Source organism: Acipenser ruthenus, chromosome 45 (genome assembly GCF_902713425.1).
Source record: "Acipenser ruthenus chromosome 45, fAciRut3.2 maternal haplotype, whole genome shotgun sequence".
Lineage (NCBI taxonomy): Eukaryota > Metazoa > Chordata > Actinopteri > Acipenseriformes > Acipenseridae > Acipenser > Acipenser ruthenus.
In genome coordinates, this window is record NC_081233.1 from 7510429 (window position 1) to 7525978 (window position 15550).

General features: G+C 40.3%; 1 protein-coding gene and 1 long non-coding RNA gene across 2 annotated transcripts; one reads left to right on the plus strand and one right to left on the minus strand.

Moving 5' to 3' along the window:
• Nucleotides 1-1886: 1886 nt before the first annotated feature.
• Nucleotides 1887-10335, minus strand: LOC131720894 (uncharacterized). Its single transcript, XR_009319755.1, has 3 exons — nt 10256-10335; nt 5696-5847; nt 1887-3384 (listed from the first exon to the last, which is right to left on the minus strand). It is a non-coding gene; the product is annotated as an uncharacterized LOC131720894 (long non-coding RNA).
• LOC117967067 (HIG1 domain family member 1C-like) lies at nt 10272-12024 on the plus strand. Its single transcript, XM_034914202.2, has 3 exons — nt 10272-10366; nt 11041-11175; nt 11663-12024. Exons 1-3 carry the CDS (start codon nt 10273-10275, stop codon nt 11725-11727), a joined length of 294 nt encoding a protein of 97 aa, XP_034770093.2. The 5' UTR covers nt 10272; the 3' UTR covers nt 11728-12024.
• Nucleotides 12025-15550: the final 3526 nt, after the last annotated feature.

The window sequence follows — 15550 nt, forward strand, 5'->3', positions numbered from 1 at the left end:
AGTCGCGCACAGCATCTCTTTCAATCTGGGAGAATTCAGGACGACACGTTTATGGTACCAGTGGAAAACATTAGGGAAGGGGAGGAGGAGGAGGAGGAGGAGGAGGAGGAGGAGGGGCGTGAATTGAGGGGAAAATAATAATGTATACTGCAATATATTACCGATTCTGTCGTTTTACAAAAGCTACCACACCCATACAAATGAAAACTGCCAAACATGTTTTCTTGGTAAAATAAAACGACGACACTCTTGCATAGGTTACTAACGACGAGCAGCGTGTGTCATAATGGAGAGTAACTATAAGCTTTCCTGTTGATGTTATTGTATTTTTATTTAATCTCATTCCATGCTCCATCGCCTTTTGTTGCGATACCAGGGCTGTGGCTCAACTGAGAGACTTTGGACAAAACGAGATTCGTCAAGAATGCCAGCGCATTCACTTAAAATACAGAAATAAAACACTTAGACCATACACGTGCGTGCTCATTATTATTATTATTATTATTATTATTATTATTATTATTATTATTATTATTATTGTGGAAGAGCCTTAGCCAGCAATCACAGTGCGCCACTGTGTGTGACCCGGAGAGGACTTCACTTGACCTTTCACAACCTTTTGTTCCATTTCTTCACTATCCACCCCACCCCGCAAAAGGAAAAGCCGCCCAAAACAGACAGACACAAACACAATCATTCACATTAACACACACTCCATTCACATCAACCCCAATGCCTGTGTGTTTGTTAGCTTTAAACGCAGTGACGTCACGATAAAGCTACACGTTGAATTTGTGGTGCGTATTTCTGCAGAACGACATTCATGCATTTTTTGTACTCCAAACCGTTATTATTTTTTTAAAGGAACCCCCCCGCCCCAGTATTACAATTGTAAAGGTATTAATGAACAAACCCCCCAACTCAATTACATATTTGAAGAGTTTCTTTCTGGTAATGGCAACTTTACCGTGCAAATAAGAATTTCGGCGATTGTGCACAACAGCCAAAACATAAGATTTGAAATCCATTACACATGGTTTAGAACACACGAGCCGCGTAACATCTTTTATTCTGAAACGAGGGAGATTATGCGAAAAAAAATTATTAGGTTTAGGATAGTTTCGGCTGAATAATTTGTTCTGTTTACTTTAAAAAAAAACAATGAGGAATCCATTCGATTAACTCGATTTAAAACAAGAAAAAAAGAGACACTAGAGGAAAACAACACACATGACTGACTGGGCTTGTTAAAAAAAATACCGCGACATTACTGAGTGTAACATTTTGGAATCAGGAGACTTCTATCGAGTTCAATTATACAGAAAATAAACGGAGGGAACGGAAAACAAAATTGAAATCGTTGCTGCGTAACTATAGCGCGATGTCTGCGTGAAACCAGCGCTTTGCTTTGTGAAACTGGCTCCAGGTTTCTGTCCCTTCTGCTAACAACGGGTTCTGGGGAATGTAAACAAAATGGACAGCGAACAAGGGTTGCTTTGACAGTAGATCGCCTGCACTGAAGGCTTGAACTATGCAGCAATGCAGCAACACCAAAGGGTTATTATATTTTAGTTAAAAATTGAAAAAAAAAAAAAAAAAACACGCTTTTGTCAAAGTGCAGTGTTTTTGTACTAGAAAAAAGCACAGTTTTAAATAGCACACATACATGTACTTATGCACCCACATATAACAAAGCCTATAAGTCTGGTGCAGACGGGGGCTCTGTGTCAAAATATTCAAATGCATTAGGAACGTTATATAAATCTGTACCATGCTCCAACCCACTCATTCACATTCACTCCTAGGGAAACGACAATCTAATGCATAGACTGCTCCCCCCCTCCCCTCCCCCCCCCCCCACACACACACACACACACACACACACACACACACAAAGGAAAGCAATGGCTGCTATGACTGATAAGGCTACACACAAATAAACAGGGAAAGGTCACAGGAAAGGGGGCCGGCAGAGGGAGAAGGAAAGCTGTCATATCGGATTCCAGGCCTCCCATTGGCCGAGCTCCGCTGGAATTTTGATAACCTACACCGCCGGGGTCATGTGACTTCATAACCCTGGAATCACTATAGCAGGCACTTTTGGTATCGCTTCCTAAAATGGAAGGCGTGCTCGTGGGCCAGGGGGTCACCCGGTCAGTTCACTGTTTGCTATGCACTCTACCATGCACTGTGGAAGGGAAAGAGCGTCTATCATAACACTGCAGACAGTGTTTCAACTTGATTCAGGTCTGCAAGGTGTTGAAATCGCTTTGCCCATTCCACAAAGATTACCAGCCTCTAGTTCCTTCAGGTAGGTTGCATTGGGGGTATGGTCTCTGCCCCACGGAAGGTATAATTCAAGTAATCCAAATAGATTCCTTGTGATACATCAGTAATTGATCTGGGATACAGAAGCACCTGCCAACTGAGCTCCTACTAGCGATCAGGCCTCTGGCGGTTCAATTTTCCGTCCCACTGTGACCGGGAGATATAGCTTGACCTGGCCAATGCCATTCGTATTTCAAAAGAAATTACACATATTGCAAGCACTTCTGGTTTTTGTCAAACATCTGTGTCAGTGTTTCCTGTGTAATGTTATCCGAACAGTGGGGTTTCATTGGGGTGATGGGTTCATAAGGATAGGCACTGCATAGTGGTGGCTTCAACAGCCTGGCTCCCTTCACTGGACCCTACAGCCCTACACTAACTTAACCTCTGAGCCACCACTGAACACTGTGGCAAGACTTCAGTCTTAAACACTCATTAAACTGCTGTCTGAAAACAACAACATTACATTCAAATACACTGACGCAAACAGTTGCAAAGGCCAGGCTATAAAAATAAGTCTTCTAAGTAAAGTCTGGAAGCAATTTGATGTTATCCATATAGTCTTTATACAGTAATAGGTGAACAGTGTTCATGGGTAATTTATGCAATTTGCACAATTTATTTCCATAGACACATACATGCCGTCAAAATGTGCATTAGCATTTCCTCAAAACGCAACCTGTCCAGCAATAAAAAAAAACAACAGTGTCTAATTTGGTAATATTAAAACCTATTGACGGTAACAGTTGTCCAAACGGAAGTTTTAAGTGTGCGTTCTGGCAAACGCTAGGTAGATGTGTGCGACTCTTTACAAGACCAGTGGAACTCTTTTTGGCGAGTGCCCTCCAGAGGTGTCCTGAAAGCCATGCCTCGCACACTCGGAGCAGCTCTACCCCTGTCCCAGCCCCCTCAGTAATCTGCAGGTCTCTCCACCCTGGTGGTCACGCTGGCTTTGCATTCCACAGCGTTGAGCAACACTTTCAAAGGCACATGGTATGGAGCTCTACCACAGAGACTCGCTTCTGCAGTACAGGGAGCAGGAGTGAAGCAGGCTGACTGGGAGACAGGGAGACATAGTTGAAAAACATGGCAAAGTGTAATTAAGCACAGGAAAAGCATAAGGATGATAAAAGCATATTATTAAAACATGGTAAACGATAGTAAATGCACAGTATAAAAAGGCAGTTCTCTTAAATGTCAGTATCGATAGTTTGACACTATCTGTGTATAAATTGTACCATTATACAGACATATTTCTGGGCAGGACAACATTTCTAAAAACGTAATTTAAAAAATTGTGAACAAAGGGGATATATTGCATTAGGTAAAAAAAAAAATCTGAAAAAGTTAGTATTTAAATTCTTTCGTTTTTAGTCCCAATAACTTCTTCACCAGTCTCTAGTAATATCTGATCTAGTTAAGTTTGTAGTTTGTTTGTTTAAAAGTTCAGAAAGCGTTATCATCAGTACCCGTTTCACATGGTATTTTTATATTCCCTTTAGTAATTAAAACTGGCATGTGATATTGTCCACAGTTTAAAAACCTATACATTATGTTTGTTTATTTAGCAGACACCTTTATCCAAGGCGACTTACAGAGACTAGGGTGTGTGAACTATGCATCAGCTGCAGAGTCACTTACAACTACGTCTCACCCGAAAGACGGAGCTCAAGGAGGTTAAGTGACTTGCTCAGGGTCACACAGTGAGTCAGTGGCTGAGGTGGGATTTGATCCGGGGACCGCCTGGTTACAAGCCTGCAGCAGGAGAATTTATTTGTAAGCTAAATTGCAGCCTTATTGTCAAACGAGAAACATTATTAAAATGCTTCTCCTGTGATTATAAATATGGATAGTAGCGTTTATTTATAATTATGTGTTACTAAAACACAGAATAGCATGAGAGAATACATGCAACCCAAATTGATATGAATATATTAAAATATGTTGAATGTCTAAACAACAAAATAAGAACTATCCCCCCTGCTTGCCCCCTTCAGTGTCCCCTATTCTTTGATCAGAAACAGACAGGACAGTAAAAGGTGATCAATAATGCCAATTAAACTATAGGTCAAGTATCCCCACACACTGCAACTCAATGACATGTGCACGACCACCTGAGCTGTGCATGGGATTTAGTTCACATTGCTACCCTGCAAGTCCTAAACCCTGCTGCTTAGTGTAATTCTTTCCACAAATATTCCAGCGATGTTAAATCTGCATATTCCAAACTGAAATACAACCAATAGATCGTTAACAGAAGAAGGGAATCTGTGATGTAATTGGTGTTAATTAGAGGTAAGAATCTTGGATTCCATTCCCGAGGGGATGGGCGGCCACGAGAGGGATTTATATTGATGTAAGCATCGAAGGTATTCAAACTGACTGCTGTTAAGATCAGTAGAACAGACATGGATAATGCATGTACGCATAAACAATACCAGTGTCTCCACAGGGCTGGAAACTCACACTAGCCCTGTACCCAGCCCTGGGTTCCAAACCCATTGTTTAGTTTTTTTTTTTAAATGATCAGACTCCTGGTAAATCTGAACTGATCGCTCTAGAGTTAGTTCCACCGAGGGAGGGTGCAAAGCCAAGCTTGACCCCGAAGGCTAACGTATTCAAACAGCAACCCCACCTCCAGGGTCCCCCAGGATATTTCCCCTTCTCTCCTCTCCCCCCATCTGCCAGCGTCTGTTTACAAGCTACCTCTCCTCCTGTCTTCCCTGCAATTAAACCTACACTGCTCATTAGCGAGAGGAAGCAGACGTGAAGCTGTGTTTGTCTTAGCGTTCAGGGATTTTCCCAAAAACATGCATATTTATACAGGGTGGTTCTCAAGTCGCTTTCAGCGGGTTTCCTGGCAAAGAAAACAAGCTGGCGTCACAGGAAAGAATGAAAAACTCACTGTGTGATAAGATTACAAAGAGACTAGGATACGGGGGCAGTGACAAACCCAATGAATATACAATGTACCCTATGTACCCTATTTCCAATATCTATCTATCTATCTATCTATCTATCTATCTATCTATTAGTAATGCATCCTGCTTCGTAATTTGCACACACAGTAAATCTCAAAGTATGTTAATCTAATTAGTCACCCAGAACAAAACCTTGCAATTCCACTTAACTCTCTTCTACTCAATGATTTTCATGTTGTTTTGCATGCTGTCATTTGGCACGACATTGGCAATGTGGGATGAGGATGCCATTGGTAGAACACAACAAAGTATGAACAAGCCAGTACACACACTGTGTTTACCAGTGTCTTTGCACAGTATTTTTGCAGTTTCCCTGTGGTATACCATGCATTTACCATGGTTTGCCATGTTTTTAAATGTGCTTTTCTGGGCTTTGCAATGCTTACCGGTTTAGCATGCTTTCACTATGCTTTTACTCTGGTTTGCAGAAAGGTAATCAATCTCAGTACCATATCAGAACCAGGCAGGCAGTGATCCACTTCATGCAACGTTTGTTCCGAATCCATTGTGATGTCATCGCTGCGGTCTGCTGATGATTCTGCAGGGCAACAACACTGGGATAGCCAGACAGCCTTCATCACGCTGTAGTGAATAGGCACAGCCCACACCGTTACATATATTAACACCTGACCTCATTAATCAACAACACAATCACTGAAAATAATCAAATATGAAACAGATTTCAGGACTTGCAAGAGGAACCGCTCCGACTGACTGCAAACGTAAACCAAAGAAAAAATAAAGAAGACATCTGAAGCTACCTTTAGAAATATCTCCGATCTAAAGAGAGACAGTCGGCATAGCTATTCCCTGAGGAGGATCAGTGTTCAGCAGTGTTGATACACATTGCTGGAGTCTCATTAGGTAATTGCTGTGTGCCCTTCTCCTCCCAAACCTGGTACGCAGCCCATTTTATTAATTGTGCTCAGCTGATATGACACAGCCAAGCCTAATAGCCAACACACATGAGAAACACATACACCTGTACACACCTGCATGCAAACCTGCTGACTCACGCTCATCCTTACCGCCTGATCCGCAATGATAATGTCACACTGGCGCTGCAATGGCAATGGTTCTGAACTAAGGAGTAGCACAAGGCAATGAAACGAGGCTACCATTGGGAAAACAGTAGCTAACCAATTAACCAATGCGCTGTCTTCAAGGACTATGCAGCAGTTACTCTACATTGGAAAGGCAATGTACTTTATTATTGGCAATGGAAGCAGAAAGGGGGTAGCTGCAATGGGATGAGGATGCAATTGGAATTGGAAATCCATTGTGTTGACATTGTGAATGGGATCCCAAATTTCAGAAATTCCTATCACTGTGGGAACCTCAAGCTATCAGCGCTATACCGATTTTTCAACACAAATTTTCAATCGTAATAAAAGTGAATAATTAACAAACCTATACAGTACCACCTGTATTCTCTCTTAGCGTGGAAAAACAAACACAAGCACACACACACACACACACACACACACGCAGATATGCACACACAGTTAAGCCATAACCTGGTGTAAGCAGATTGAGTTATGATAAGAATATATTTTCACTACGGCTATAGCAGCACAGAACAGGCTTCTCAGTTCATTCTAGTGCAGCAAAGCAGGAATGGCTGTTTCATAAATAACAGGGTTAGGAGATGCAGTGTGCTAATGCACCCGCCTTTCACAAGAGTTTGAATGCAGACTCTTAGGTCAAAAGTGAGGTGTGCAAAACACAGAAGGTGCAGGGTGAAGCACAGGTCAACATTGCAACACGAAGTGTGTTGAAATATGGTTTAAAAAAGAAACCGCACAGTAGATGCAAAGTATTGAGCATTATAATGTGCTCCCTGGTCACCGTGGTTACAAAGGAACAATCACATTTTGAGGTGCAGCGTGACATGACCGGACTGGCTTTTCCAGTTTTTTTTTTTTCTTCTTTTTTATAACTCTCTCTACACTGTTTTCAAATGGCTTTCAAGTTTCACAGGAAGCTTAGAATGAGCCTCATAAAGGTGCAGAATAGAAGCAATCACAGCCAGCCACTCTCACACAGCTTAATAGTGAAAAAGCAGGGCAACTACTGGCAAGCCACAGACTTTCTGATCAAAATACTGGGCTTGTCATCTGATAAGAATGCACTTAGAGGTTGATTTGATCATCCTTAGCATGCTGGGGAAAGCCACAGCATTTTCTTAAGGGAATTTTACATAGGTGTAATTTACACCATTTTACACAATCGCTGCAGAGGTGAGGCGCTGGACAAAAGGGAACACCTGCTATTATACTGTCAAATGTGCAAGAGGTTTAAATTGTTCAACGACTGCTAGCCTCTAATTGTTTTGAGGAAGTTTGGAAAGTGTGAGCATTTTTGTGCCCAACCCTTGAATACTAACGTACACTATGACATTTAAAAAAAAAAAAAAATTACTATACAGTATTCTCAATTTAACGTTGCAGCACAACCATTTTCTTGCAGATTGGAAAATGCGTAGGGCGGGAAACAGTAATGAACAAAAAAAAAAAAGAGAGAGAGATTTTGCCCACAGCTGTGATTTATGTAAGCTGCAATCACGTGATTTGCAGGAAAACGCTCTCCTCGCCTCACCCCAGAGTGGCCTCAACTTGGCCAGCCGCGTTGTTCTAGGAAAGGGGCCTATCTCGACAGGCTTTGGGGCCTGTAGCGGGGGAAGAGTTTTGTTGTTTTTTTTTTCATTCAAAAAAAAAAAAAAAAAGTTGAGTGAGGAGACAGAAAGGCGGGAAGCAACTGTAATGTTATTAAAAAAAAAAAAAAAAGGACTAGGGCAGGGCTACTCAACCCTGGTGCTGGAGGACCGCTGTCTCTCCTGGTTTTTACTCCAACTGTACCCTAGATTACTTAATTGGACCGATTAACTGCTTATTATAAGCTTTATTGGTCCAATTAATCAATTTAGTGTACAGTTAGAACAGAAACCAGGAGGGAGAGCGGCCCTAGGGGCTTAATGCTGTAAGATAAACACTACTGTGTAAGATCGTCCATTTGATACTTCAGTTATCAGACTCAAGTACGCTACACCATTTAATGAATTTCTTCTTAAATACACATTTGTGTTGGTTTGTTTTGTTTTACCATGATGTACATAGACAAGTAAAATAATATCACGTTTTCAAGACTAAATCATAGGTAGTTATAAAAACAACATTACAACAAGGCTAAAAAAAACAAGTCGGTATAATCGTTAAATTAAAATGTGGCCTTCGACGCCACCTAGTGGGAATTCTCTACGTTGCATTCACTATAACCAAAAACAACGTTTGGAGAGCAGTATTTACGTGGACGTTTTAAACAGAAACACCAATCACTTAAAAACAAATACAAAACAGCCTTTTAAATACTACAATATGCGATACGCTGTGAACAGTCCTAAAACATACCTTTTTTTGGTGAAGGGAGAGTTCCTAAACAAGTTGGTAAAATGTAGGTAGACTTCAATGAGCATTATGTGTGTGTTGTTGTTATTTTCATTGAAATTAAAAATGGCACCCTGGAGTGACACGCTTTCTCTCTTAAGAGCCGACGGCAGTGGTGCACTGTGCATGTAATTTCTAAGGCTTTTATTTTAATGCAATCTTTATAATGGTTGTACACAATGTGCATTTGCAAAGCAAATTGAATTATCCGATAAAAGATCGCCAGCATAGCATGTGCAGGACGAGGCGTACTCAGGCTTATTGGAAGTGACGAGGTAAGTGCTGGATATCTGCAGTAAAGACGTCTGGGTTTTGATGTTGTATTTCAGCCGGGTTAATGAACACAGAGAACAAGAGGCTGCTGTAACTCTCATAGCTAATTACATTTTGCTTTGGATATTGACCGATAACACTCTAATGATTTTATTTTTTTAAATACACCACCCTAAATACACTAAATACACTCTTTGAGCTAATATATATATATATATATATATATATATATATATATATATATATATATATATATATATATATATATATAAGGGCGTCTGCTAAGAAATAAATATATATATATATATATATATATATATATATATATATATATATATATATATATATATATATATAATTTGTCAACAAAAATAATTACAGTGCTTCAGCATCTATCGCAAAGCACGCCCCTTTGGTTCCTGCGCGTCACGTAAAATGAATACAAATGAAACGTTCCATCATTTTTGCCCCAGCCAATGACCGAGACGAGTCGAGTTCTGGGGACCCTTTGATTGTGACGTCATACAGGCAGACCCGTCCCACGTGGTGTAATAGGACCGCTATCGCAATAAGGAGACCTGTGCAGTGCTGTAGGTGTTGAGGAGAGGGGTCTAGATGCTATCGGGAAAACACACAAGGTAAGCGTATGATTATGATCACCCGATTCAAAAAGTGTTGTCCGGCTTTGATTGATTAGATTAACAGTTTATCGACGTTTGGTTTGTCCTTCAATATGTTAAGGTTATGTGAGCAGACCTGTGTACTGTCTAATCAGATTATATATATAATCTCAATAGTTAATAGACTTTGTAAACGCAACCCTGACTTGCTATTGAAAATACTAGATGGCTGAATATAACTACAGTAATGCATTTTTACTGAGGTGTCATTATGTGTCCGCTTATAGGGTAAGCCCGGTACGGAATAGACTAGAACGATGTGTACAGTGCTGTTCGGTTATGTATTCAAAAGTGTGTAACATTGTAGAAGATGATGGGATCGCTAGTTGTCGTCCGATTTACTTCAACACTCGGACCATTTCAACATTGACGCTAGTGAGAAATGTGGGGCGCGGTTAAAATGACCTTTATGTCCAGTTACAGATCACCAGAGTGTTTTGTTGTGGCCTAGCCCCACAGTTTGTGTTGAAATGTTACATGAACCGAGCTGTTATTTTTATTTTGAGTTTGCATGCCTCTACAATTCCTCACGATTCATCGTTTGTTTTACCTTTCCCGTTAGGAACAATGTCTTCCCCCAACGATTGGTCCGCGTCAGATTATAACAGCCAGGCATCTAAACTGCTCAAGAAGTCCAGGGATTCTCCATTCGTACCGATAGGTAAGTTGCAGACAGAAACACGCTTTGTGGTTTAAATTAGGTGGCTCAAGGATATCTGTCCAGGTGAAAAGGCACTTATGCCGGTACTTTTTATTTCCTGGTCATCTATTGAAAATTAATGTACCCCCCTGCCAAGGGTACTAGCCAAAGAGATGCCAGGAAATAAAAAGCCAATTTTCTAATAAAGTATAAATCCTGTTCATTCACTGTTACAGAATCATTTGTGGTCCCAGAGTAGCTGGGTAGTTGTAGTGAAGTATCACGATACACGACCTCAGTCACGATGCACATTCATTTCTACCTTAGTGTTTTGTTGGCACAGTAATGCAGTATTGACAATTTTAAAAAAAGCAGCTTTCTGAAGTCTTGACTTTCACCCACAGAGGTCGCCACTCTGAAGAATAAAGGAAATAAGCAACAAAGGGCATCAGCTAACACAGATCATGTGCAGTTTTCAATATCGCATTTGAAAAACAAAAACAAGCATTCTTAAAAGAGCCGTTTGCTGAAGAGCACTGCTGAGCCGCGTTTAAGCACCTGAACACAGACATCAGAAGTATAATCACACTAGGAACCGCTCGCAGTGATGGCAAACCTCATGGAAAGGTAAAGGGGACAGTGGAGATGAACCGTGATCGGTGTTGATGTCATTGCTGCTGTGCCCCCGTCTGCAGGAATGACTGGCTTCGCTGCAGTGGTGGCTTATGGGCTGTACAGGCTGAAGCACCGAGGCAGTACAAAGATGTCTGTCCATTTCATCCACATGCGAGTGGGAGCACAGGGCTTTGTGGTGGGAGCTATGACCCTAGGTAAGCCAGCCTGCTTCTAACCCAGCGATCTCTACTTTTATAGCGTGATAACTAGTGCTTTTAAAAAAAAAAACAACATCTCCTTACCTCTTCTTATCAGAGTAACACTCTCACAAGTCTCTTTAGTTTCTGTGTAGCCTCTTTATCTGATTTTGAAATCGGCTTCACCTGTTTTTTTCGAACCAGTTTTAAATCGTGCCTCCCCACTGTAATCCACTGACCCATCAGAAGAAGGATGCCTTTTAAAAATGTGTATTTGTGTGCAAGTCTGTATGTGTAGAGCATTTTAGTATACTGAATCTGAAATAAATTGATCTATATACTGTTACATAAACACACAGACTAACACCTATACTTGGGCTGCATAATTGTGACTGTTCTAAACGTTAAACACTTGGCTGATGTTTAAACTCTGATTAGCTCACTACTAGACAGTAGAAACTATATTATGACAATGATATGTGTTGGTCTTTCTGTTTCCATTCAGGAGTTCTTTACTCCATGTATAAGGACTACCTGGCACCTAAGGATCCTACCAAGACGAATAAATGAAGTGGAGAACTCCTTCAGAGAGATAAAGGACTCGATCATCCTAGAACATATCCCGTGTTGTACTTGTAATTTTTTTATTTAAAGATATTTATTCACTAACAGGGCCTGTTTAAATGTGTATATCGTATAAACTCACACTGAGGGACGCTGTCTCTTCTGTGGCCTCGCTGTTTAATTTAACACACTTTGTAAATATACTGGGTATTTAACTGAAAGAGAAACAACAACATAGAAAATATGTTTGCAAAAAAAAGAAAACACAAAGTTTTGTAAATAAAATGATTTTATTTGTGTTAAGGCTTGGCAGAGCGTTTTTCTTTTTTAATACAGATTTATTTTGTTTTCACAATGTCACACTGATGTAGAAATTGTACACAACCTTTGTTTCCCCACATTTTAACCCCTCTGGTTCCACTCCGTCAATGGAGCTGAATGCTGTACAGTCACTACAGGGGCGGAAATCAGACTCCTATTGCATAGCAAGTTTCACTCATTCCAGGTTTTACTATGAGCTTGATTAGCCACGGTGTATAGGTAACAGGCTCAGTCGTGTCTTGTTAAACTCATAGTAAAACCAGGAATGGATCCAACTGCTATGCAATGGGAGTCTTATTCCCATCCCTGCATCAGTGTTGGTCTGTGTCAGGATACAGCGGGCTGAATTCTTAAAGCTATTTACTCCAAATTGACTTTGGCATTATTTTTGTCTGAAAGGAGTAAGAAACCAGGCTTCCCACAAGCCCCCAGCATCAGATGCCTGACTTGCTTATCCCTGGCTTGTTAACTTTATTGGGTGTGTTATTACTCTGTGAAAAGATCATGCTAATGTGACGTTTTCAAGTAAATCGCTCTGAAAATCTTGCCCAGTTTGTTGTAGTGCACGGCAACAGCAGAGGTCTCTGCCTCTCACACAATATAATACATTTCACTGGCTTTTATTCATGACTTTCATATACAATCAATCATCTAAAAAGCGAACCTACTATACATTAAGTTAAAACGGATTGCAGTTGAGGTCCAGTGCAGCTATAATGGCTGTCCTTGTTACCAAAAATATCTTCCACATTTAAGGCTGGTTATTTTCAGTTTAATTTTTTTGTAATTCTCAGGTGTATCAAAAGAAAATACTAGGGGTGTAAAGATACATTAAAGACACAATATGATATTTATCACGGTGCAGGTGATGGTTCAGATTGACTCCTTGAATGATGCATAATCAAATGATCATTTAACGATGGACTAGTTTGTAAAAATAAATTGCCATTTGCTGAACTACAATGAGCAATATTACTACAACGAGACATATTAAGATACGATATATCATGTAAAGAAAGTATCACGATTCATCAATACGCAATTAATAGTTACACCCGTAGAAAATACCTATTTATAACCAAGCAACCACCTGTATGTTACAAGAGAAAGCTGCACTGAAACAGAGCAGCTTCTCCTGTTTAATCAATATCGTAGCCTTCAGTATTTACAATTGTACCAGTTTTTTTTTTTTTTAACAATAAAACCTTACTAAATATTAATATAAATTAATTTATATACTGTATGTTATCAGACGTTTCAACCCTTTGCTTTAAAATAGTTAAAAATAAATAAAAAAAATTAGGGCCCATGGTGACAGGCCTTTACAGAAACAAACGACTAACAATTCTGAAATTGTGGGACCGATCACACTGAAGAAATACAGCTCCACCTTGTGGTGAGAAGCTGCACCATCTACGACAGTAAAAACAAGAGACCTGAGCCTTCTTTATTTTATAACGTCACCCCATTTAAAATAAATGGATGCATGCATGTTATCAACTCAGGTTACCGGTGGGCATAAACAGTCCAGTGAAAACCACACAACAGTGCATGGCAGTGGGAGTCACTTTTGTGTACTGGAAACCGGGAACTATCTCCATTTTGTGGCTGTCTCACTGTGGACACAGACAGCAACAAATATTTGCACGTGTAAACTATACATATGGTATATAAACTGAATTGAGTAATTATGCTAATTTTGTGGCATGTATATTTTGCCATATATAAAACACTAGCAGTTTAAATAATCTGTTTTTTTAATCTGGTCCAAGCAGAATCATTTCTGTATCACCAGATATAAATACCATGAGAGTCTGGGAGCGCAATACTAGAAAGAAATACCGCTAAAAAAAAAACCCTGGACGGTTTACAGCCACTGTGACCTGGTGTTAATAACCCTACTGGTCTAAAACTACAATTCCAGTCCAGCCCCATTCAGGAGTACCTATAATCAGGGTTGGGGTCAATTCCTGTTTTTCAATTCCAATTGGAAGGAATTGAAATTGATATTTTAGAAACATCATAATGGTTGTGATTGTTCGACTGCTTTCACTTGAAGCCAATTGAATTGACTAACAAACAACAGTGACTTCAAGTAATCTGTTGCCAATGTGAGAAGCTCGTTTGAACAGAATGCTGCTCATTGGATTTTTGATCGGTGATGTGCTGGGAATTGCTTTTCAAAAGGAATTGGAAAACAAACAATTGACCTCAACCCTCCCTATAATTAACAGCATGATTTGACTGGCTAGCCTTATACATTGCATATTTATATAAAAGAAAAACAAGGCATTTGGTTCATGAGGATAGCTCCCCTTCCCTGCAGATCACCGTTAACCCTTCTGCATATTATTTGAAATAAACCAATGCATTTTTGTTTAGTAAGTGCAAAACTACATACAAACCAGCGGCAGGGATTTCTATGAGATTTATCAGCGCTTGGGAACAGGAAAGGGGAGTTTAATGTACAGTGCTGTATGGTGAGAGACAGGTGAATGTGGGTTATCCTTGTTTAAAACACTACCCATTGGGTACAACTATACAAAGTTTGACCAAGAAAGCTTTTGGTCAGCTTATCGTTTACTGCAGTGGTTCCCAACCCTGGTCCTGGGGACCCCCTGTGTCTGCTGGTTCTCCTTCCAACTGAGCTCTCAATTAATTAACGAGACCCTTCATTGAACTGATCATTTGCTTAATCAGACCTTTGTAATGGTTTTCAGCTCTTAAAACAGTTGCAGGGGTTCAAGTTACTTATGCAACTGTTAAGAGCTGAAAACAATTTAATAGGTCCAATTCATCAGTTCAATGAAGGGTCTTGTTAAGTAATTGAGAGCTCAGTTGGAATGAAAACCAGCAGACACAGGGGGTCCCCAGGACTGGTTTGGGAACCACTGGATTAGTGTATTCTGTTTCTCTGTGGCTCTCTCTGACCTTAACCCTAACTAGTAAGCAGACAATAAGAGCTCACAGAAGGCTAAACCACCGGAGAATGTGGTCAGCATTCACCCTGTGTAAAATCAAATGGGATCGCTGGACACTCCAGCTTTGGATAGTTGAATTAAAATCAGGCTCGTTTTACGATTCGATATTTGTCTGGAAATTAAAATATATTTTTTTAAAACGAGAGAACTCCAGACCTTCTTTTTTTAAAAAACAATTGAGAAACGTTTGAGGAATGTGCATCAATGTAAGTCGGACACACTGTAGGTAAGCAAAGACAGACTAACAGCGACTTACATCCCCAGACATCTTAAGAGAGTTCTCTGAACTCATGTGCTGTCCTTCTCGCTGTGATTCACTCTGTATCACTTTCTGTTTCAATCGACACATCAAGGTCAAAGCACCGCTGTGTGTCCTCAAAACAGCTCTCTGTCTAAACATCGGTGCAACCGTTAACCTGTCCCCCTGGAACGCTCTCCCTCAAGCGCATGTTTCTTCCACTGACTTGGGGCAGAGTGTTGCAGGGGGGACAGGTTACTGGTTGCACCCTGTTGTACCAGATGTACTC

Excerpts from the sequence above, each read along its gene's own strand:
- LOC117967067 (XM_034914202.2), top strand. The coding sequence starts at position 10,273 with ATGTCTTCCCCCAACGATTGGTCCGCGTCAGATTATAACAGCCAGGCA. Across the intron at positions 10,367-11,040 it reads TTCTCCATTCGTACCGATAG|GAATGACTGGCTTCGCTGCA; the intron begins GTAAGTTGCAGA and ends CCCCGTCTGCAG. Across the intron at positions 11,176-11,662 it reads GGTGGGAGCTATGACCCTAG|GAGTTCTTTACTCCATGTAT; the intron begins GTAAGCCAGCCT and ends GTTTCCATTCAG.